Genomic DNA, 24,372 nt, shown 5'->3' with positions numbered 1-24,372 from the left:
CCCAGATACTGTATCCCTAGCCCAGAGGCAGGGTGCTAGTATATAAGAGTGTGTGTCAGTAGTCCAGATACTGTATTACTAGCCCAGATAAATATAGGGGGAAATGAATAGAGTTTCACTAGCCCAGATACTGTATCACTAGCCCAGAGAAATATTGGGGAAAATGAATATCAGAGTGTCAGTAGCCCATATACTGTATTACTAGCCCAGATGCAGGGTGCTAGTATATAAGAGTGTATGTCAGTAGCCCAGATACAGTATTACTATCCCAGAGGCAGGGTGCTAGTATATAAGAATGTGTGTCAGTAGCCCAGATACTGTATCCCTAGCCCAGAGGCAGGGTGCTAGTATATAAGAGTGTGTGTCAGTAGTCCAGATACTGTATTACTAGCCCAGATAAATATAGGGGGAAATGAATAGAGTTTCACTAGCCCAGATACTGTATCACTAGCCCAGAGAAATATTGGGGGAAATGAATATCAGAGTGTCAGTAGCCCATATACTGTATTACTAGCCCAGATGCAGGGTGCTAGTATATAAGAGTGTATGTCAGTAGCCCAGATACAGTATTACTATCCCAGAGGCAGGGTGCTAGTATATAAGAATGTGTGTCAGTAGTCCAGATACTGTATCACTAGCACAGAGGCAGAGTGCTAGTATATGAGTGTGTGTCAATAGTCCAGATACTGTATTACTAGCCCAGAGGAAGGGTGCTAGTATATGAGTGTGTGTCAGTAGTCCAGATACTGTGTTACTAGCCCAAAGGCAGGGTGCTAGACTATAAGAGTGTGTGTCAGTAGCCCAGATACTGTATTACTAGCCCAGAGGCAGGGTGCTAGTATATAAGAGTGTGTGTCAGTAGTCCAGATACTGTATTACTAGCCCAGAGGCAGGGTGCTTGTATATCAGAGTGTGTCATTAGCCCAGATACTGTGTAACTAGCCGGGAGACAGTATTTCAGACTGCATGTCAGTAGCCCAAATATTATATAACTAGCCGCAGAGGCAGGGCAGCAGTATATTAGATATTTGTCAGTAGCCCAGATACAGTATTACTATCCCAGAGGCAGGGTGCTAGTATATAAGAATGTGTGTCAGTAGTCCAGATACTGTATCACTAGCACAGAGGCAGAGTGCTAGTATATGAGTGTGTGTCAATAGTCCAGATACTGTATTACTAGCCCAGAGGAAGGGTGCTAGTATATGAGTGTGTGTCAGTAGTCCAGATACTGTGTTACTAGCCCAAAGGCAGGGTGCTAGACTATAAGAGTGTGTGTCAGTAGCCCAGATACTGTATTACTAGCCCAGAGGCAGGGTGCTAGTATATGAGTGTGTGTCAGTAGTCCAGATACTGTGTTACTAGCCCAAAGGCAGGGTGCTAGACTATAAGAGTGTGTGTCAGTAGTCCAGATACTGTATTACTAGCCCAGAGGCAGGGTGCTAGTATATAAGAGTGTGTGTCAGTAGTCCAGATACTGTATTACTAGCCCAGAGGCAGGGTGCTTGTATATCAGAGTGTGTCATTAGCCCAGATACTGTGTAACTAGCCGGGAGACAGTATTTCAGACTGCATGTCAGTAGCCCAAATATTATATAACTAGCCGCAGAGGCAGGGCAGCAGTATATTAGATATTTGTCAGTAGCCCAGATACTGTATTACTAGCCCAGAGCCATGGTGCCAGTATATCAGAATGTAAAAGTGATAATAGGAGCCACACTCAAAGGACCAGCAATCCCACAACGATAAGGCAACACGAGAGATTCTCCAGGCACTCAAGGTGTTAAAGCTGCAGGAACAAAAAAAAAGGCAGCATCGTTTTCGAGAAATTATTGTGTTGCAGTATATCAGAGTGTGTCATTAGCCCAGATAATGTGTCACTGGCCCAGATAATGTGTCACTGGCCCAGATAATGTGTCACTAGCCCAGAGGCAGCACAATAATATATCGAAGTGTGTGTCAGTAGCCCAGATACTGTCCCTGGAAGCAGTCAGTATGTCAGTGGTAGCCAGACTAGCAGCCAGTGAAGGCAGTCTGTGTGTCACATTAGCCAGACGAGCAATCTGTCTGTTACAGTACCCTGACTAGCAGTCAGTCAGTCTCAGTAGCCATGCTAGCAGTCTGTCAGTCCCAGTAGCCAGGCTGTCAGTCAGTCAGTCCCAGTAGCCATGCCAGCAGTTTTTCAGTCACAGTAATCATGCTAGCAGTCTGTCAGTCCCAGTAGCCAGGTTAGCAGTCAGTCAGTCCCAGTAGTCAGGCTAGCAGTCTGTCAGTCTCAGTGGCCATGCTAGCAGTCAGTCAGTCTCAGTAGCCAGGCTAGCAGTCAGTCAGTCTCAGTAGCCAGGCTAGCAGTCAGTCAGTCAGTCAGTCCCAGTAGCCAGGCTAGCAGTCTGTCAGTCCCAGTAGCCAGGCTAGCAGTCTGTCAGTCCCAGTAGCCAGGCTGTCAGTCAGTCAGTCCCAGTAGCCATGCCAGCAGTTTTTCAGTCACAGTAATCATGCTAGCAGTCTGTCAGTCCCAGTAGCCAGGTTAGCAGTCAGTCAGTCCCAGTAGTCAGGCTAGCAGTCTGTCAGTCTCAGTGGCCATGCTAGCAGTCAGTCAGTCTCAGTAGCCAGGCTAGCAGTCAGTCAGTCAGTCCCAGTAGCCAGGCTAGCAGTCTGTCAGTCCCAGTAGCCAGGCTAGCAGTCTGTCAGTCCCAGTAGCCAGGCTAGCAGTCTGTCAGTCCCAGTAGCCAGGATAGCAGTCTGTCAGTCCCAGTAGCCAGGATGGCAGTCTGTCAGTCTCAGTAGCCAGGCAAGCAGTCAGCCAGTCCCAGTAGTCAGGCTAGCACCCAGTCAGTCTCAGTAGCCAGGCTAGCAGTCTGTCAGTCCCAGTAGCCATTCTAGCAGTCTCAGTAGCCAGGCTAGCAGTCAGTCAGTCTCAGTAGCCAGGCAAGCAGTCAGTCAGTCCCAGTAGTCAGGCTAGCACTCAGTCAGTCTCAGTAGCCAGGCTAGCAGTCTGTCAGTCTCAGTAGCCAGGCTAGCAGTCTGTCAGTCCCAGTAGCCATTCTAGCAGTCTCAGTAGCCAGGCTAGCAGTCAGTCAGTCTCAGTAGCCAGGCTAGCAGTCTGTCAGGCTGGCTGTGTGTAGAGCATGTCTTTGTGTTTGTACACAGAGCTCAGCCAGTTAGACCTTCCCTCCATTGTGCCTGATTGGCTGCAGCTCAGTGAGTGAGCGGCTTAGGGGGAACACAGCAATGTCAGCCATTTTTCAATTGTGTGTTGCAGCCAGCAGCCTGTTCTCTCTCCAGCTAGCGGGGAAGGTAAGTTTCTGTTTGCCCATCGCAGTTCCTAAACCGCCCGGAAAGCAGCCCTAACCCACCCCCCAGCCTGTACCCCGCTCCCAGGGGCCCCCTCGCCCCATTCCCAGCCCCTGACACAAACTTTTTGGTGTGGAAAGGACTGAGTGGATGTTGCCCCCTTCCTCCCCTGCTCACTCCTCTCTCAGACAAGGAGCTTGTTTTCTCTGTCTCTCCTCCTGCCTACCCGGGGCATCTTTATTCGATAAAATATTCCGAATCCGAGAATATTTCCCCCCTGGAGCATCACCATGCTGCCCCTCACACCCCCAGGTAACCGCCAGTGGGTCCACAGAGGACTTTGCCATGGGGCAAAGTGCCTTAAAACCGTGGCAAATGCCCCCTCCGATGTCCCTGTGCTCCCCAGTTGTTGCAAAGCTTCACCATCTTGTCTTTTTCTGGTCACCATATTTCTTCCCTTTCCAGCAGATTCCTGTCTGGCTGGGTGAAAGCTGGGGAGATCTGCTCTCTGGGTGACTTTTTCTGTTAAGATTGCTTTTCTAATCCATGTTTAGACCCCAGCAGCCTCTGATAGTGTGTATTTGCCCCTTTTGGGGTGGATTTGCACACGTGGGGCAGTTTGCTGCATTGTATCTGTGAGATTGTTACATTGTAACATTAGCTTCCATGAGGGTTCTATTCATGGAACTCACTGAGCTCAGATCCAACCACACATCACTGAGATCCTCACTGCTCAGAGCCCCCGAAACTTTATCCCTGCACCCCCACATCACTCACTAATTATAGGGGGTTCTGCACCCCTGATTTCCTTGGCAGAGCAGGGGGTACGAGCTGGGGAGAGGGAGGGGAGGCTTGTTGCATTGGATCCCAGCTCTGTGTAGATCACTATCTGCTCACATTGGGGTGATCTTAAAACAGTTTCCATATTAACAATCCCATTGCTTTGTTCCACAAAACAGAAACAATTTTGGTTACATTGTATTTATTTATTTCATATATATTTATTTTTTTTTACTTTGGGCTAATTTGGCAGATTTTCCTGGATCCAAAACAGCTCAGAGAATTACCATCTGGAGTAGTGTGGGGGGACTGATCACTAGAGTCCCAGGTACAGGGGGATCAGTAAAGAGGTTTATGGGGGGCTCTATTGAACCACAGGGGCTGTGCCCCCCCCCTTGAGCATGTTTTTTTTCTATGCTAATGAGTGATATGGGCTGGATCTGAGCACAGAAAGCAGCCAGCTAGCGCCACAGTTTGAAAACCGGTCATCTTAGGTGAATGGGAGCTTATGGAGAATCCTGAGCTTTATAGATCATAATTCTGAATTCACAGTAATATCTGCCATTTCATTTCAATTTTATTTACATGCAGTTTTCTAATCCCTCTGCCCTCTCCTTTGCAATGGGGGGAATCAGGTTTAGGTGCTTGAAGGAAGATGGCCCGTACCAAGCAGACTGCCCGTAAGTCCACTGGTGGCAAGGCCCCCAGGAAGCAGCTGGCCACCAAGGCAGCCAGGAAGAGTGCGCCCTCCACTGGTGGGGTGAAGAAACCCCATCGTTACAGGTAAACGGGGGGGAGAGAGGGAAGGGGGGGTGCGCATGCGTACTGTGTAAGCACTGCACAGCTCTCCAGGGATCATATTCTAATGCAGATACACATTTTATTTAATCACAATATAATTACATGCAATAATACTTTTATACACTCAGCTTCGCTGACTTTTTTTTTTTTTTTTTGCATTTGATATTTAATTTTTATTTTTTTTTATTATTGCATTTTTACTTTTTTTACCCCCCAACTGAATTATAATTATTGGCTCTGTATTTCGCTAATGACAGTGTGCTCAGCACTGTGTAAAATAGCAAAACAGGGCATTTTCATATGACACAGTGATCATTTTTAGTAATCTCTTACATATATGTCTCAATGACGTGCACCAGCAAATCAAAGTATATTTAGCTTCATTATGTAAATATAATTTAATTTTATTAGTTTAAATTTTTTTTAATTTTTTTTTTATTCTGTGGTGTTGGCATGTGTGTTGATGTGTCTGTGCTGCTGTTGGTAGATGCCCATTACCCAGGTGTGATGTAGATGGGCAGCGAGCTGGGCTGGGGGGGCTCATTCTGCAGAGGTCTCCTTAGTCCGCTGTTATTGGCACCGTTCCCACCTATCCGGGAGACTGTGTACAGCGACAGGGGTTTACGGTGCATTTCCACACAACTGCCGCTAGAGGGCAGCAGCACGCATGCGTTTTCAGGAAACCGGCTGCTGTGGGTTTAACCCATTCCATGCTGGAACCAAAATACACTTTTAAGATTTCCTACTAATTTTGTTTTTTTTCCGCCCCCCAAAAAATTATTCAATTAAATGTTTATCAGAATTTCAAAGCGAATGTCAGTTTTTACGTCAATAGACACAAATTTAAAACAATTCTCCCAGGCCAGCTATGTTTTATTTGTTCCGCTACGTTAGCCAGAAATGTCAAATTTAAATTTGAATTCACCGCAATTAACACCTTGTTAACCCCTTAAGGACACATGACGTGTGTGACACGTCATGATTCCCTTTTATTCCAGAAGTTTGGTCCTTAAGGGGTTAATATAACCCACCGGAAAGTGTTGAGGATTTAAAGTGAAGTTCAAATTTAAGGCCAATACTGTGCATTTCAAATGTAAGGCCAGAGTAGCCAAACTGGAAACACAGCTGACTTAGAGAGAATGTTTCAAATTCGGCTACTTTGACCGTAAATTTGAAATTCACACTTAAGTAAATAACCCTGATAGACTTTCTATGTAACAGCTGCCATTAAATGTGTTGGGCCTGGGGCTAGTGGACCAGAAATATTTTTATCCTGGCCAGACTATGCTGTGCGCTTAGCATTGCTTACCGTGTGTATGATACTTTTGTAGTTTGGGTTTGTAATGTTTGCGTTATTGTCTTGCTAACAGTGTGTGTTTGTTTGTCTTTGCTCCTAGGCCGGGTACTGTGGCTCTCCGTGAAATCAGACGTTACCAGAAGTCCACCGAGTTGCTGATTCGCAAACTTCCCTTCCAGCGTCTGGTCCGTGAAATCGCACAGGACTTCAAAACAGATTTGCGCTTTCAGAGCGCTGCTATTGGTGCTTTGCAGGTAATGTTTTGTGCGCACGGCATGTCCAAATAAATTTACGTGAGGAAAGTACGGTGCGTAATAACATTGCAGAGGCTGGTGAAGCATCATGGGAAATGCAGTTTGCAATCTCCTCCAGTGAAACAAGGTTGACCATCCTGTCCAATGTATTAAAGGGACACTGCTGTTTAAATATGGAAAACATGAAAATGTGCCTGTATTGTAGAATTGCAAATAAATGTATAGATTCAAAGTTTTTATTTTTGTATTTTTTAGCTGCTCCTCTTCCTATTGTAACCATGCAGTCGAAAGCATCATGCTTCCTGTGGTTTGTAAATGGTTTTTCTAGTCTCCTTGTATAAACTGTAGGTGTTCAGCTTAAGGAAAAGGCACGAGAACTATACCCCCCTTGATGTTTTGCTGTCCATAAGGCTGATAAAGGATATTGACAATTGTAGTCTTAAAGCAGCCGAGGTGATCTGAATTATTTAATTTTTTTTGTGACACCTTGTGTGTGATGTCATAATGTTGCCATAAAGCGATTGCTAAAGACTTTGTAACTTTATTTTCTGTACCTAATCTATCACTTGTGGTTTTGCGTGGGATAAGTTGTATTTGTTTAAAACCTTAAGGACCAAACTTCTGGAATAAAAGGGAATCATGACATGTCATGTGTCCTTAAGGGGTTAAACTGGCCTGATGACACTTTGGTTATAAATATATTGTTCGAATTAGCTGGCGATTTCTATGGTGTAATGCTTAATCTGAATAATTCCTAGGCTGGGTGTAATTTTATTTCCATGGATATGCATTGTAACACCTTCCCAGGAGAGTCTCTGTCACATGTCGCAACGCCTTGTGGGATTGTTATTTTCCAAGCATACCTGCACAGACTTTGCCTAGGCCTCCATGGAATTTCTTCAGGCTGACTGGGGTTTTATTCTGAATACGCAGAGTCTCCCGTGAGATTAGAATGCTAGTCAGGACGGCCCCCTGTGTGCTATAACTTTGTTGTTGGAGATATAATCACAGTAATCATAAACCTGTTAATCATTTATGTAAATGTGAGCGTTATGGGAAGGCCCTTTAACATAGATTTGTTCATGATGGCTGGACCTTAAGCAGTCCTGAAGTTCTACCACCTGAACCTACTGCAAAGCACGGTGAAAACCAGCGTTTGTGGATTTTCCTGCTTGCTATTTTAATCATATTTTAACGCTCTCTATATTTCCTATGGGGTGCTGCAGATTTTAACTAGCTTTTTGTACTGTGCCAATCATCAATGACATACTTTGTCTTCATTAAAAAATCCATTTGGTAGAGTAATTGTGTTTTAAACAGAGACTGTATGAATGTAATTACCCAGATTGTTGTTCATATGCCGCTCAAATTAAAGGCATATGAAAATGTGTTTACCTGCCATCTTCCATTCCATTTATTTCCCAGGCTGCAGTTATTAGCAGTGATTAGTTATAGTCAGATAAGATTGCTTTTATAATTGTCTTGCTTTTTATAATTTTTTTTTTCCCCTAATGCAAAAGTGCATTTTTTCATGAGGTTATATGTTTGTCCACTAGATGGCGCCTTGAAGTTTCATATTTTTGCAAGGCTTGCCTTAAAGGAACCCTATAGTGTTCGGAATAGAAACATGTTTATTTAATGCTGTGATGTTATACTCACTATTTAGATTATCTGCCTAATGCAGTGGTTCTGAGGCAACGAGCAAGTCCCTTCAGGCCGAGTATTGTAAATTGTAAATGTCTTTTCTTAGAAAAGGCAGTGTTTACATTGCTACTTACAACTGCCAGCCACTAGAGAGACATTGTGTATTTGGTCCTGTAATGGATTTCTATGAGGAGATGCTGACTGTGCGTGTGCAGTAGGGAAGCATTGAGTTGGCTGACATTAACAGGAGTGATGATCTCAGATGGGGTGTAACCACGGAGATTGGCGAGCTGTGGGAAATAAGGTAAATAAGACTGCTTTTTAAATGCTATTTACCCCAGTGAGCATTAAAGAAAAGGAGTCTTACTTACTTTATGCCAGTCTCTGTGTTGCCTCCTCTGCTGAGATTATTATTATTATTATTATTATTGCAATTTATATAGCGCCAACAGATTCCGTAGCGCTTTACAATATTAAGAAGGGGATTTAACTATAAATAGGACAATTACAAATAACTCCTGATGATCTCAACCAATCCAATGCTTCCCCATAGGAAAATCACTGCACTGCACCAGTCAAAATCTCCTCAGTGATGCATAGTGATGCACAGTGATGCAGTGAGTCCCTTCAATTATAATGTACGAAAAAGATTTTGTGTGTGTGTAGATTTTATGCAAATGCCATTTTAAAGAAATGGTGTTTGACTACATATCTGCAAACCTGACCCCAATCAGAGATATTATCCAACCTGACTGCTGTTAAAATTTTGCAACACATTGTTTATACCCCCATGTGTAAGTTTATATTCCTGAAATAAAAACAATGTACCTTCCATGTTATTTTTAACTAAATATCCCTGACCATTTACAGTTCAATAGCCCTATTAGTGACCGATACTCTGGTTCTCTTCTGATTTTTAACCTGTAGCATTGATTGGGGACAATTACTTTTTTCTGTTTAGCAAAGAGGTAAAATGTAATTGCTTATTATTAAGATCTGCTCATCTCTGTAACACTAACTGTATATTTTTGTTTTGTATTGTAGGAGGCTAGTGAGGCCTACCTGGTCGGTCTGTTTGAAGACACCAACTTGTGTGCTATTCACGCCAAGCGCGTAACAATTATGCCAAAAGACATCCAGCTAGCACGTCGCATACGCGGAGAACGCGCTTAAATTCCTACCGTGAGGAACCCTTTTCATCTTCAAACACAAAAAAAAATAAAAATCTCTTCTTCCTGTTATTGGTAGTTATGAACGTTAGATATTTTTTTCTCCATGGGGTTAAAAGGTACCTAAATATATGGTTGTGAATGGAAATTCTAGGGGACGGAATCGAATTTGGGGAAGCGTTTTTTCCATTTTCATTTGTGTGTGAATTCTCCATATAAATGCGGGGGCATTATGCATTTAAAGTGCAGTCAAAAATAAAAGATTAAAGGTCATTCAACGATTCAACTTTATAATAAAATATAAATAAATTTCTTTAAATTTTTTCTGGACAATGCCAGCATTTGGATTTTTTAAAAAATGAGTAAATTTCTTATCAATGGCAACTAAATGGTGTTTGTAGCATTTTTATCATGTAGTAAATTCCATCCATTCACTATATATTTTTTTTTTTTCTAACTGAGTTCTCCTACATTCAAGTACATGTTTTTAATGTTGTCTGTTTTCTGTGCTGTTCCTGTAAGTTTGCTATTAAAATACATTAAACGACTTTATCTGCGTTTTGAGTTTTATTTGAAACTCCGCGAAAGTCCACAAAAACCACAAGGTACAGGACAGGCCAGTTTACAGCCCGTCAGCCGTTGTTTATTTGCTACTCTCGTCAGACAAATGGGAGTTAAAACGACAGCTGGGCTGATGTGGTTTATTTTGCTTACCCAAATGAAAATACTTCCAGCATAAACAAAAAGGGTGCCTCGTGAACCATTTGTAAAGTACAGAATGCTCCCTTCAAAACTAACTTTTAAAGCTGGTAAACTTTGTAAGATTGCCTGACTTACCTTAGACAAAGGTGATTTAGTTAAAATATTTGGCCATGTAATGCATAAGCTATCCTCTGCTTTAATGCCACCTTTTTAATGTTAGAATGAATTGTGCTGTGTTCCTGTATTGCTCTACGCAGGCAAATCACCGCTACACTAAAGGTACAGTCTAAGTGCCAACACAACTTTAAAGCATGTGACCGCTTCTGGCGTAAATGGCATGATCCATTCTTTTACATGCCAATTCTGTTTAATCGGAGGTGTAGCCAAGGCACGATGTGCCGGGGGAAGTTCTTTTATAAGGGCCCCCAAACTATAGTTCCAACTCTTATATTGTGCGCAAACAAATAAATTGTATACATGCGCTCAAAGTCTCTTCTAAGGGGGGCGGGGGGGGGCCATATCAGACATGCAACAAGCAATCGCAATAACATTCAGTAATTTTGAGTGTATGGACTGCAATAAAACTCCTCACTATGATTGTGTTGAAACACGCCGCAGAGCTCCACAGTGATACAATGTTTTTTAAACATAGTACAGTTTCGGAAAGCCTAAACAAACTTATATTTGTATAAAAATAATTGTGATGGGGTTATATTCTTTAATTGTGTTTATAAATAGTGAGACCCCCTACATATAAGCCAAATGTTTTTGACATGATCTCATATTTTATAGTTACTAAAGTGTGCTAACCGTACCACACTGTGTTTTTGTTTTTTGGTTTAAACCAATAATGAATAGGTAACCAGTGATTTGAAAGATGTTAAAGATTCACAGGGACTCCAACTTCGATGTTCGATGGATTCTTTCCTCTTTAGAATACAGGTTACTGAATCAGAAATGTTAAAAACACAGGCGGTGGCAAGGTTGGAAATATAACGTTGGCAGCTCACCCAACGCTATATTCCCAGAATAAAACCTGTGGCCCAAATGATTTGAATCCCTGCACAGTGGTAGTTACTTAATCAGAGACATTTAAAGTCATTGTGTGCATTCATTCTAACCCACTATTAGTAATGCATTACTGTATAAGCACAATATGGCAGCATATATACTTACAGCTGATAATACAGGAAAAAGAACAAAGCAAAATGGGTTAGTTACCAAAGTGAGAATTCAAATTGAAGATCAAATTTAAAGCCAGAATGAGCAATCCAAAAGCACAGCTGGCTCAGATAATTATTTAAAAAAAAAGGTTACCTTAAATTTGAAATTCACTTTTAATTCTCACTTTAGAGCACGGGGCCCGAAAAGTTAGATCCTCATCTGTTGTAGAACTACAACTTCCATGATGCATTGCATACCTTTAGAATGACAAAGCATCATGGGAGCTGTAGTTTTAAAACCTCTACATTTTGGGCATCCCTGATTTAGAGAATGCCCTACATAAGAAAGGCTCCTTGTCATGTCGCTGTCTTTTATCCAAAGTAAATGGAGAGGATTCCTATGCTGGTAATTTCATGGATAATAATTAGGAAGATGCAAATTGTGGGAAGTATGAATACATATTCCTTACTAACCGTGACAGCAAGCAAAAGCTGTAAGAGGCCGTGGGACAGATCAGAAGAGAAGATACAAGTTTCCAGATACATCATGAACTATTGACCGAAGAATAAAGTGTTCGTAAAGTAGCTAAATGTATTACAATCAAACTACAGCAAGCTCTAGTGTGGAAGTGCTGCCAAAGGCAGACACAGAATGCAGAGCCGGCTAAAGAGAGAATTGCTGGAAATCCCACATTAATTCAACATTTTGGCCTTTAAGGGATACTATAGTCCCAAACACAACTTTAGCTTAGTGAAGCTGTTTTGGTTTATACATCATGCCCCATGCAGTCTCACTTTTGTTTATGCAGCCTTACGCACACCCAGGGCTGGCGTAATTGTTAGGCGAACTAGGCATTAGCCTAGGGCGCCGGCCTGTTGGGGGCGATCTGGGGCTGCAGCGCTGGGCAAGACGATCTTTAGCCGCCCCCAGCGCCGGGCCGATCCTCAAGGCGCCCGAAGAGGAGCCCTGTTACAGGGGGGCCAGAAAGTGGCCACCTCAGGGCACCCCCGAAGCTATGCTAGGTATGGCAGATCAGGCACCTTCTTACCTTGATGGCAGGTGCCTGCTCTGCCAACAAATGCCGGTGACCGGAGGAGAGGGGGGCGGAAAAGCCAGGCGGTGAGGTAGGCTGTTCTTGCAGCCTCTCACTCCTCCCTCGCACACCCTCTGTGATGCCAGGAGCCGCAATATGATGTCATTCTGGCCCCTGGCATACTAAACAGCATGCTGGAGGAGTGAGGAACTGCCCCACGCTGGACCCCAGGGAGGTGAGTGTTTGACTGTCAGTGAGTGTAAGTCTGTCTGTAAGTGTCTGTGTGTCTGCCAGTAATTGAGTTCAGCTCATGAAAAATAGGGGTAAAAACAAAAGTGTTGCGTTTATAATTTTGTTCAGTGTATATACAAAAACTGCTTTATTAAGCTAAAGTTGTTTTGGTGACTATAGTGTCCCTTTTAATTTAAAATGTACTTAGAATTTCCAGTGATTATCACTGTAGTTAAAACCCTGAAAGTGTACACCAGATGTGACATGGCCGTCCCACTACACTTACCCAGACCTGGATGATAATCTGTAAATACTGGATTTCACTATCCGGCACTGCTATACGTTTATACACGGCCTGGTTACCTGGTTACTGGACTGGGATTCAGGATCACATGAGGAGGGAAGACGCGAGAGAGCTTTCCCAATACGGACAAAATGTATACAAGCACCCCAAAAGTACGTGTTCTGGACTGCTTGACAGACAGACCTCGTGCATGGCGGTAGGAGCAGCCATTTCCCCCTAAATCACTGCTGCTATCGCCACTCTGAGTAATGTTCAGGTTGTTGTTAGCTCCATGCACTTTCCAGCAATGCAAGTGGTTATGGTGCTTAAATGGACCCTTTAAAATCTTGTGACGAAACAACTAACACTCCTTTTTAAAAAAGATATTTTGCCCACATCTCATTTCAGTCTGTTTTCTTACACCTTTTCCTCTCGTCTTTCTTTCTTCCTGTCTCTTTCTAGCCATCTCACATTCCTCATGTCTCTGTTCCCCAACATAATCTCTTTCCCTCTATTTCCATAAAAGCCTCTTTTTCCTTTTCAGCCTGTGTGCGTTGAAATGTTTCCATATACCGAGGCTGAGAAGCTGCTTTTGTTATGTGTGTTCGGAGGCTGTGTATGCGCGGCACGAGATCTTCTGATTTGCTAATTACCGACCATGTATGTCGCCGTATTTCATTGTCCATTCATAGTCCTCCATGTTTATGCATCTTCCACATGACATGAACAAGACTCCAAACCTGCGCATTTCAGTGTCAAAGGAATGGAGCTAACCAATGTGGGTTTTATTATACGTTTATAAACTCTTACCAGTCAGATGGATTCCCTGTGTGGTATTGAAGCAGGGCTGGAAGTCAGTAAGGTGATCAAGGCCATGGCGTCAGTGTGGCAAGCTGGGCAGAGACCTATTATTATTTATAAAGTGCCAACACATTTCGCAGCGCTGTACAATGGACCTATGGTAGGAGCCGACTACTTTGAAAGCTCCCTTGCAGTCCCGGTGCTCAGGGGATGGGTTACTCTACAGAGACATCCTTCTACTTCTGCAGGAGGAGATCTGGTGTTGTTCAGGCGCCTTGGGGGGTACCCGGGTATAATGCCATGCCAGGGCACCCCTGCTACCATAACCACTGCAGCAGTATAGCTCCCAGCATTGAGAGTTATGAAATCAGGACAGGAGAGTGCAAAACTAAGGCGCCGTACCAGTGACGGCGCTTGTGCCACCGGTGATGCCCACAATGGAGGGTTCTATCTGGAAAGGGGGTGTGGCTACTTACAGAATGTGTGTGTCAACCAACCAATCGGGGAATATCGTGCAGAAAGAGCTGCTGACACATTCACTGCGCGGTCCTAGGGCTGTCAACGCTGCACAACAGCGTCTACTGGCGCGCTCGCGTTGTAGGGGTGGGGGTCGGGGGAGAAGAATTGCGCATTGTGGCGCGCTCGCGTTGTTATTCTTAGGGGAGATGTGCAGTAGTGGTTATGGTGGTTGAAGTATGATTAGAAATCAGTTAATGACAGTTTATAAATGCTGTTTGTGGATACAATAGGCTATAAATGAGTTAATGACACAATAATGACCAGTTTATTTATATCACACGGTTTATTAGAGGAGGAATGAGTCCAGTGGTGGTTATGGTGGTTATAGTATGTTTATAAATCAGTTAGTGACACAATAATGAGCAGTTTATTTATATCACACGGTTTATTAGAGGAGGAATGAGCCCAGTAGTGGTTATGGTGGTTATAGTATGTTTATAAATCAGTTAGAGACACAATAATGAGCAGTTTATTTATATCACAAGGTTTATTAGAGGAGGAATGAGCCCAGTAGTGGTTATGGTGGTTATAGTAGGTTTATAAATCGGTTAGTGACACAGTAATGAGCAGTTTATTTATATCACACGGTTTATTAGAGGAGGAATGAGCCCAGTAGTGGTTATGGTGGTTATAGTATGTTTATAAATCAGTTAGAGACACAGTAATGAGCAGTTTATTTATATCACACGGTTTATTAGAGGAGGAATGAGCCCAGTAGTGGTTATGGTGGTTATAGTATGTTTATAAATCAGTTAGTGACACAGTAATGAGCAGTTTATTTATATCACACGGTTTATTAGAGGAGGAATGAGCCCAGTAGTGGTTATGGTGGTTATAGTATGTTTATAAATCAGTTAGTGACACAGTAATGAGCAGTTTATTTATATCACACGGTTTATTAGAGGAGGAATGAGTCCAGTGGTGGTTATGGTGGTTATAGTATGTTTATAAATCAGTTAGAGACACAGTAATGAGCAGTTTATTTATATCACACGGTTTATTAGAGGAGGAATGAGCCCAGTAGTGGTTATGGTGGTTATAGTATGTTTATAAATCAGTTAGAGACACAGTAATGAGCAGTTTATTTATATCACACGGTTTATTAGAGGAGGAATGAGTCCAGTAGTGGTTATGGTGGTTATAGTATGTTTATAAATCAGTTAGTGACACGGTAATGAGCAGTTTATTTATATCACACGGTTTATTAGAGGAGGAATGAGCCCAGTAGTGGTTATGGTGGTTATAGTATGTTTATAAATCAGTTAGTGACACAGTAATGAGCAGTTTATTTATATCACACGGTTTATTAGAGGAGGAATGAGCCCAGTAGTGGTTATGGTGGTTATAGTATGTTTATAAATCAGTTAGTGACACAGTAATGAGCAGTTTATTTATATCACACGGTTTATTAGAGGAGGAATGAGCCCAGTAGTGGTTATGGTGGTTATAGTATGTTTATAAATCAGTTAGTGACACAATAATGAGCAGTTTATTTATATCACACGGTTTATTAGAGGAGGAATGAGCCCAGTAGTGGTTATGGTGGTTATAGTATGTTTATAAATCAGTTAGAGACACAGTAATGACCAGTTTATTTATTTCACACGGTTTATTAGAGGAGGAATGAGTCCAGTAGTGGTTATGGTGGTTATAGTATGTTTATAAATCAGTTAGTGACACAATAATGAGCAGTTTATTTATATCACACGGTTTATTAGAGGAGGAATGAGCCCAGTAGTGGTTATGGTGGTTATAGTATGTTTATAAATCAGTTAGTGACACAGTAATGAGCAGTTTATTTATATCACACGGTTTATTAGAGGAGGAATGAGCCCAGTAGTGGTTATGGTGGTTATAGTATGTTTATAAATCAGTTAGTGACACAATAATGAGCAGTTTATTTATATCACACGGTTTATTAGAGGAGGAATGAGCCCAGTAGTGGTTATGGTGGTTATAGTATGTTTATAAATCAGTTAGTGACACAGTAATGAGCAGTTTATTTATATCACACGGTTTATTAGAGGAGGAATGAGTCCAGTAGTGGTTATGGTGGTTATAGTATGTTTATAAATCAGTTAGTGACACGGTAATGAGCAGTTTATTTATATCACACGGTTTATTAGAGGAGGAATGAGCCCAGTAGTGGTTATGGTGGTTATAGTATGTTTATAAATCAGTTAGTGACACAGTAATGAGCAGTTTATTTATATCACACGGTTTATTAGAGGAGGAATGAGCCCAGTAGTGGTTATGGTGGTTATAGTATGTTTATAAATCAGTTAGTGACACAATAATGACCAGTTTATTTATATCACACGGTTTATTAGAGGAGGAATGAGTCCAGTGGTGGTTATGGTGGTTATAGTATGTTTATAAATCAGTTAGAGACACAGTAATGAGCAGTTTATTTATATCACACGGTTTATTAGAGGAGGAATGAGCCCAGTAGTGGTTATGGTGGTTATAGTATGTTTATAAATCAGTTAGTGACACAATAATGAGCAGTTTATTTATATCACACATTTTATTAGAGGAGGAATGAGCCCAGTAGTGGTTATGGTGGTTATAGTATGTTTATAAATCAGTTAGTGACACAGTAATGAGCAGTTTATTTATATCACACGGTTTATTAGAGGAGGAATGAGCCCAGTAGTGGTTATGGTGGTTATAGTATGTTTATAAATCAGTTAGTGACACAGTAATGAGCAGTTTATTTATATCACACGCTTTATTAGAGGAGGAATGAGCCCAGTAGTGGTTATGGTGGTTATAGTATGTTTATAAATCAGTTAGTGACACAGTAATGAGCAGTTTATTTATATCACACGGTTTATTAGAGGAGGAATGAGCCCAGTAGTGGTTATGGTGGTTATAGTATGTTTATAAATCAGTTAGAGACACAATAATGAGCAGTTTATTTATATCACACGGTTTATTAGAGGAGGAATGAGCCCAGTAGTGGTTATGGTGGTATAGTATGTTTATAAATCAGTTAGAGACACAATAATGAGCAGTTTATTTATATCACACGGTTTATTAGAGGAGGAATGAGCCCAGTAGTGGTTATGGTGGTTATAGTATGTTTATAAATCAGTTAGAGACACAATAATGAGCAGTTTATTTATATCACACGGTTTATTAGAGGAGGAATGAGCCCAGTAGTGGTTATGGTGGTATAGTATGTTTATAAATCAGTTAGTGACACAGTAATGAGCAGTTTATTTATATCACACGGTTTATTAGAGGAGGAATGAGCCCAGTAGTGGTTATGGTGGTTATAGTATGTTTATAAATCGGTTAGTGACACAGTAATGACCAGTTTATTTATATCACAAGGTTTATTGGAGGAGGAATGAGCCCAGGCTGCCCCCTCCCCTCCCTCCCTCCGTCACGTGACCCACGACGCTGCGCGCGCGCACTCCGTTTGTTCGGGGGCGGTGCCGGCGCGGTGACGTCATGGTGATGGCGCAGCGGTGAGTGCGGTGGAATGGCGGCCGGCGCTGTGTGATGGAATGCTCTGTAAAACCCACTGACTGGAACCGCGCGCTCTCTATCTCCCGGCATGCTTTGTTTGGCTGTGTGTCTGTACTGGAGGGGGAGGGAGGCTGTGTGTCTGTACTGGAGGGGGAGGGAGGGAGGCTGTGTGTCTGTACTGGAGGGGGAGGGAGGCTGTGTGTCTGTCCTGGGGAGGGAGGCTGTGTGTCTGTCCTGGGGAGGGAGGCTGTGTGTCCTGGGGGGAGGGTGGGAGGCTGTGTGTCTGTACTGGAGGGGGGGGGGGGAGGGAGGCTGTGTGTCTGTCCTGGGGAGGGAGGGAGGCTGTGTGTCTGTACTGGAGGCGGATGGAGGGAGGCTGTGTGTCTGTCCTGGAGGGGGGGGGAGGGAGGTTGTGTGTCTGTACTGGAGGGGGATGGAGGGAGGCTGTCTGTCCTGGGGGGAGGGAGGCTGTGTGTCTGTACTGGAGGCGGATGGAGGGAGGCTGTGTGTCTGTCCTGGGGAGGGAGGGAGGCTGTGTCTGTACTGGAGAGGGAGGCTGTGTGTCTGTACTGGAGGGGGGGGGGGGAGGGAGGCTGTGTGTCTGTACTGGAGGGGGATGGAGGGAGGCTGTCTGTCCTGGGGGGAGGGAGGGAGGCTGTGTGTCTGTACTGGAGGGGGATGGAGGGAGGCTGGCTGTCCTGGGGGGAGGGGGATGGAGGGAGGCTGTCTGTCCTGGGGGGAGGGAGGCTGTGTGTCTGTACTGGAGGGGGATGGAGGGAGGCTGTGTGTCTGTACTGGAGGGGGATGGAGGGAGGCTGTCTGTCCTGTGGGGGAGGGAGGGAGGCTGTGTGTCTGGTCCTGTGGGGGAGGGAGGGAGGCTGTGTGTCTGGTCCTGGGGGGAGGGAGGGAGGCTGTGTGTCTGGTCCTGGGGGGGGAGGGAGGCTGTGTGTCTGGTCCTGGGGGGAGGAAAGGGGAGGCTGTGTGTCTGGTCCTGGGGGGGAGGAGGGGGGAGGCTGTGTGTCTGGTCCTGGGGGGGAGGAAAGGGGAGGCTGTGTGTCTGGTCCTGGGGGGGAGGAAAGGGGAGGCTGTGTGTCTGGTCCTGGGGGGAGGAAAGGGGAGGCTGTGTGTGGTTCAGTTTGAGTTACTCTTATTCCTGAGGTAAGCCTTGCAATGTAGGCTGTCAGAGTGGTAGTGACTGGCACCAGGCAGACCCAAATAAGAAGTCAAACTGACTACATACAATGACGATGCACCAAACACCTTAACTAATTGATCTCTTTGTACAGCGCTACGGAGTCTGATGGCGCTATATAAATAATAAAAATAATAATAATAAACAATAAATCTGACTGCCATTCTGGAGTCAAGAAGGATTTTTTTCCCCTTTGTTGCAAATTTAGAATTGCTTGAAACTGGATTTTGTTTGCCTTCTTTGGGATCAACAGAAAAAAAAAACAGATGTGAGAGGCTGAACTTGATGGACCCATGTCTCTTTTCCACATATGTAACTTTGTAATAACCACTACAGTGTACTGTAGTGGTTATGGTGCATGTAGTGACCCTTTTTTAATGTGGAACAGTTACCAAGGAAACAAGTTGGATTCCACTGCTGAATGCTCCATGTTTAGTACTTTTCCTCAGGAAAAAATTAAAACCTTTTTTATATATATATATATATAATTTTTATATATATTTTTTTTTGCTTTAAGAGCTTCATTGAAAACATGGTTATTCACCAAAGTGCAAATTGTTGGCTTTGTAGTTGGCTTTGCGTGACTAAATATATTAACTGTTTGGTCTTTTTTTTTTGTAATGGGTCACTTGCCCGAAAATATAATTGGTTTAGTTTTGAGCTATGGTTATATAGATGCTCAGTGGAATGGATGACTTTTTGAAATGCCTTATATTTGTGTTCAACGCTCCAATAATAAATCACATTTCAGTGGCAAGTTCTGTCTGTTTGACTCAAACTCCCCTTTAACTCACTGGCACTGTCTGACGTGATATCTTACAATCCCTGCAGATCACATCGAAAATGACAGTTGTGTCAGTTGCAAGAACATTGTGTCAGGTGTATTACCGAATGCAAATATGCAATGAACAGGAAGGTTGTCAGATCTATGTCTGAGAAATGTAACTTCAGAATAACTACTGCGTTAACAGATCAATTTAATTTGACATCGCTTTGCTTTTTAATGTAAATGCCTGGAGGCTCATTTGCTAAATTGTGAACAGTGGGGTATTGAGTGCTTTACAAATTGTAGGCAATAATAGTAAAGTTGGAAAAATTTAATCTAAATTTCCCAGCATGGCTATCTTGACCAAAATGTGCAGTTCCCTGTCAATATTCCTGGTTTAGTCAAATATTCTCTTTGTGTTTATGTGTTTTATTTACCGTGGATTTTGGAGCCATGCAATCATTACTGTAGAAATATAAAATATTATTTGGAGTAGTTTGTGTATAGCCATGTCTACTACAGGGCTACTCACTCATACCACTGCCCCATTTTTAATTTAAAGAAACACTCAGAGCACTATAACCACTGGTTATGGTGCCAGGAACCCCCTGGTGCGCATCTTCAATGTACTGCGTCTGTTTTAGAACTTCCTGACTTCTTACATAAGGGACTCTTTAGTCACCCAGTCAGGATGCAGTATTAAATAACATTCAAAGTGATAACCGGCTTACTGCTGTAAATCAGGGAGGAACTTGATGGCAATTTGTAGTCATCTTCATTGTGTGTGTGGGGTGAGGGGGGCGGGTAGAGAGAATCTTAAAACCTTTTAAATGTAGTGACCTGTTCCCCATTATTTCTAGGAGGGAGATGGTCTGGCTCTTTGATTTTGGGGACTAGGGCTCCCTATGCAATGAATATCGAATCGGACATCTCCTTTTACATTAAATTGGAATTTACTTGATTTCCCTGTGAGGAGGATATGTCTTCATGGGGCTCACTCCTATTAAAGGGATTCTCTAGTGCCAGGAAAACCAGGGCTGGTGCAATGACTCTCTGAGGAAAGTTCAGTGTCTGCATGTAGAGGGAGGAGATACTGAATGCTGTGATTCAAACCAGGCAAGACTGAGATAGGAAGCAGCTCTAACAGCCATCTGAGGAGTGGCCAGGAAAGTTATCACTAGACCGTAATGTAAACACTGCATTTTCTCTGAAAAGACAGTGCTTTCAGAAAAGATTCTGAGGGGTATGATTCTACTCACCAGAATAAATGCAATAGGCTGTAGTTGTTCTGGTGACTATAGTGCCCCTTTAATGTTGTTTGAGACCTACTGGGTTAATTGTTGTAGGTTATCTCTGCAATAGAGGACAGCAAATACCTCCTCTTTCACTGTGTGAGTGCCTTTTTAATGGTTCAATGGAATTTACAACCCCTTTACCCAGAGATCTGGGTAAATATATCAGTTATGACCAGGAATGTCAAAAGACAGCTGACATACTTCACAACCCTTAATGCAGAGTTTGGGTTCAGTGAAGGTTCATCGGCTGAAATTTTGACAATGATTTTTGAATAAAAAATGTTCTAGGGCATTTGACATTACATGTTTGGTATTAAATTAGTCTCTATAGCAGTGATGGCGAACCTTTTTGAGCCCGAGTGCCCAAACCACAATACATGATAACTTTTTTTTCCTTAAAGTGCCAACACGGCAATTAAACCTTAATACTGAGGTTTAAGTTTAGAAAACACAACTCGTACTGTTGTCCGAACTAATTAACAACTTTTGTTTTAAAAGAACACAACAGCAGAGAGTTCAATAATACAAATTTTAAATAATGATAGGGATCGACCGATATTGATTTTTTAGAGCCGATACCGATATTCTGTGAACTTTCAGGCCGATAGCCGATATAATTTGCCGATATTCTGTACATTTACCATTTTGGAAAATAAAAAACTATTTCTAAAGGTAAATGCACAAAATATACATGCCACGTGTAGTGGATGCAGTGTGTTTAGACAGGGGAGCTGTGTATGTGTGTGTAGTGGATGCAGTGTGTGTAGTGGATGCAGTGTGTGTGTAGCGGATGCAGTGTGTGTGTAGCGGATGCAGTGTGTGTGTAGCGGATGCAGTGTGTGTGTAGCGGATGCAGTGTGTGTTTGTGTAGTGTGAGTGGTGTGGATGCAGTGTGTGTTTGTGTAGTGGATGCAGTGTGTATTTGTCTAGTGTGTATATAATGAAAGCAGCGTGTCTGTGTAGTGTGTGTGGGTAGTGTGCGTAAAGTGAATGCAGTGTGTGTAAAGTGAATGCTGTATATACTAAATGCAAAGTGTGTGTGTTTGTGTAGTGTGTGCATATAAGGAATGCAGAGTGTGTGTATTTGTGTTGTGTGTATACTGAATGTAGTGTGTTTATATAATGCAGAGTGTGTGTGTTTGTATAGTGTGTGTATATAATGCAGTGTGTTTGTGTAATGTTTATATAATGCAGTGTGTTTGTGTAATGTTTATATAATGCAGTGTGTTTGTGTAGTGTGTGTGTATATAATGCAGTGTGTGTGTATATAATACAGTGTGTTTGTGTAGTGTGCATTATATACACACACTATACAAACACACTGCATTATATATACACACACACTATACAAACACACTGAATTATATACACAGTGTGTTTGTGTAATGTTTATATAATGCAGTGTGTTTGTGTAGTGTTTATATAGTGTGTGTGTATATAATGCAGTGTGTTTGTATAGTGTGTGTGTATATAATGCAGTGTGTGTTTGTATAGTGTGTGTGTGTGTATATAATACAGTGTGTTTGTGTAGTGTGCATTATATACACACACTATACAAACACACTGCATTATATATACACACACACTATACAAACACACTGAATTATATACACAGTGTGTTTGTGTAGTGTATGTGTATAAAAATAGTGTATGTGTGAGCGGGCATTTTTTAATAATTTTTTTTTATATTAATTTTTTTTATATATATTTAATTATTATTTCTTTTTTGTTGTCCCCCCTCCCTGCTTGTTTCCTTGCCAGGGAGGGGGGATATGTTAATCCCTGGTGGTCCAGTGGCATTAGTTTAGCGAGGGGAGGGGGGGTGGGGTGAGCAGCAAGCGTTTACTCACCTCCCAGCAGCTCCTCCAGCTCCCCAGTGGAAATCTCGCGAGACCCGCGGCCGTCAGAGCTGGCCGCGGGTCTCGCGAGATTTACACTGGGGAGCTGGAGGAGCTGCTGGGAGGTGAGTAAACGCATGCTGCCCGCCCCCAAGGACCGCCGGGCTTGTAATGAGCCCGGCGGTCCTGGGAGGTATTATCGGCAATATCGGTATCCCTATTGGCCGATACCGATATTGACGAAAATACCGAATATCGGCCGATTATATCGGTAAAACCGATAATCGGTCGATCCCTAAATAATGATATAAATAGATAAAATTAAGCTTATATTTATTAGTATCTCCAACAAATGCAATACATACACACAGAGACTGCTGAATACATACACACACAGTCTGCTGAATACACACACACACAAGACTGCTGAATACAGAGACTGCTTAATACACACACACAGTCTGCTGAATACACATACACACAGACTGCTGAGTACACACAGACAGCTGAATACATACACACATACAGTCCGCTGAGTACACACACAGACTGCTGAATACATACACACACACAGACTGCTGAATACATACACACACACAGACTGCTGAATACATACACACACACAGACTGCTGAATACATACACACACACAGACTGCTGAATACATACACACACACAGACTGCTGAATACATACACACACACAGACTGCTGAATACATACACACACACAGACTGCTGAATACATACACACACACAGACTGCTGAATACATACACACACACAGACTGCTGAATACATACACACACACAGACTGCTGAATACATACACACACACAGACTGCTGAATACATACACACACACAGACTGCTGAATACATACACACACACACACAGACTGCTGAATACATACACACACACACAGACTGCTGAATACATACACACACACACACAGACTGCTGAATACATACACACACACACACACAGACTGCTGAATACATACACACACACAGACTGCTGAATACACACACACAGACTGCTGAATACACACACAGACTGCTGAATACACACACAGACTGCTGAATACACACACACACACACAGACTGCTGAATACACACACACACACAGACTGCTGAATGCACACACACACACACACAGACTGCTGAATGCACACACACACACACACAGACTGCTGAATACACACACACATACAGACTGCAGAATACATACACACACACAGACTGCTGAGTACACACACACAGACTGCTGAGTACACACACACAGACTGCTGAGTACACACACACACACACACAGACTGCTGAGTACACACACACAGACTGCTGAGTACACACACACAGACTGCTGAGTACACACACACAGACTGCTGAGTACACACACACACAGACTGCTGAGTACACACACAGACTGCTGAGTACACACACAGACTGCTGAGTACACACACACACAGACTGCTGAGTACACACACACACAGACTGCTGAGTACACACACACACAGACTGCTGAGTACACACACAGACTGCTGAGTACACACACACACAGACTGCTGAGTACACACACACACAGACTGCTGAGTACACACACACACAGACTGCTGAGTACACACACACACAGACTGCTGAGTACACACACACACAGACTGCTGAGTACACACACACACAGACTGCTGAGTACACACACACACAGACTGCTGAGTACACACACACACACACAGACTGCTGAGTACACACACACACACAGACTGCTGAGCACACACACACACACAGACTGCTGAGCACACACACACACACAGACTGCTGAGCACACACACACACACACACAGA

At 42.9% G+C, this 24,372-nt stretch overlaps 1 protein-coding gene across 1 annotated transcript; it reads left to right on the top strand.

Annotated features, from left to right (window-relative positions):
• The first annotated feature begins 3,196 nt into the window (after positions 1 to 3,196).
• LOC134587573 (histone H3.3A) lies at positions 3,197 to 9,784 on the top strand. The gene is made up of 4 exons (XM_063444052.1): positions 3,197 to 3,294; positions 4,707 to 4,854; positions 6,270 to 6,423; positions 9,112 to 9,784. Exons 2-4 carry the CDS (start codon positions 4,727 to 4,729, stop codon positions 9,238 to 9,240), a joined length of 411 nt encoding a protein of 136 aa, XP_063300122.1. The 5' UTR covers positions 3,197 to 3,294; positions 4,707 to 4,726; the 3' UTR covers positions 9,241 to 9,784.
• Positions 9,785 to 24,372: the final 14,588 nt, after the last annotated feature.

Source organism: Pelobates fuscus, chromosome 2, assembly GCF_036172605.1.
Source record: "Pelobates fuscus isolate aPelFus1 chromosome 2, aPelFus1.pri, whole genome shotgun sequence".
NCBI classification, from domain to species: Eukaryota; Metazoa; Chordata; class Amphibia; order Anura; family Pelobatidae; genus Pelobates; species Pelobates fuscus.
This window is presented reverse-complemented; position numbering and strand designations above follow the sequence as displayed.

Bases quoted from the DNA above. Each gene is read 5' to 3' on its own strand.
- LOC134587573 (XM_063444052.1), top strand. From the start codon at position 4,727: ATGGCCCGTACCAAGCAGACTGCCCGTAAGTCCACTGGTGGCAAGGCC. The intron at 4,855-6,269 runs GTAAACGGGGGG...CTTTGCTCCTAG, and splicing joins AAGAAACCCCATCGTTACAG to GCCGGGTACTGTGGCTCTCC. The intron at 6,424-9,111 runs GTAATGTTTTGT...TTTGTATTGTAG, and splicing joins CTGCTATTGGTGCTTTGCAG to GAGGCTAGTGAGGCCTACCT.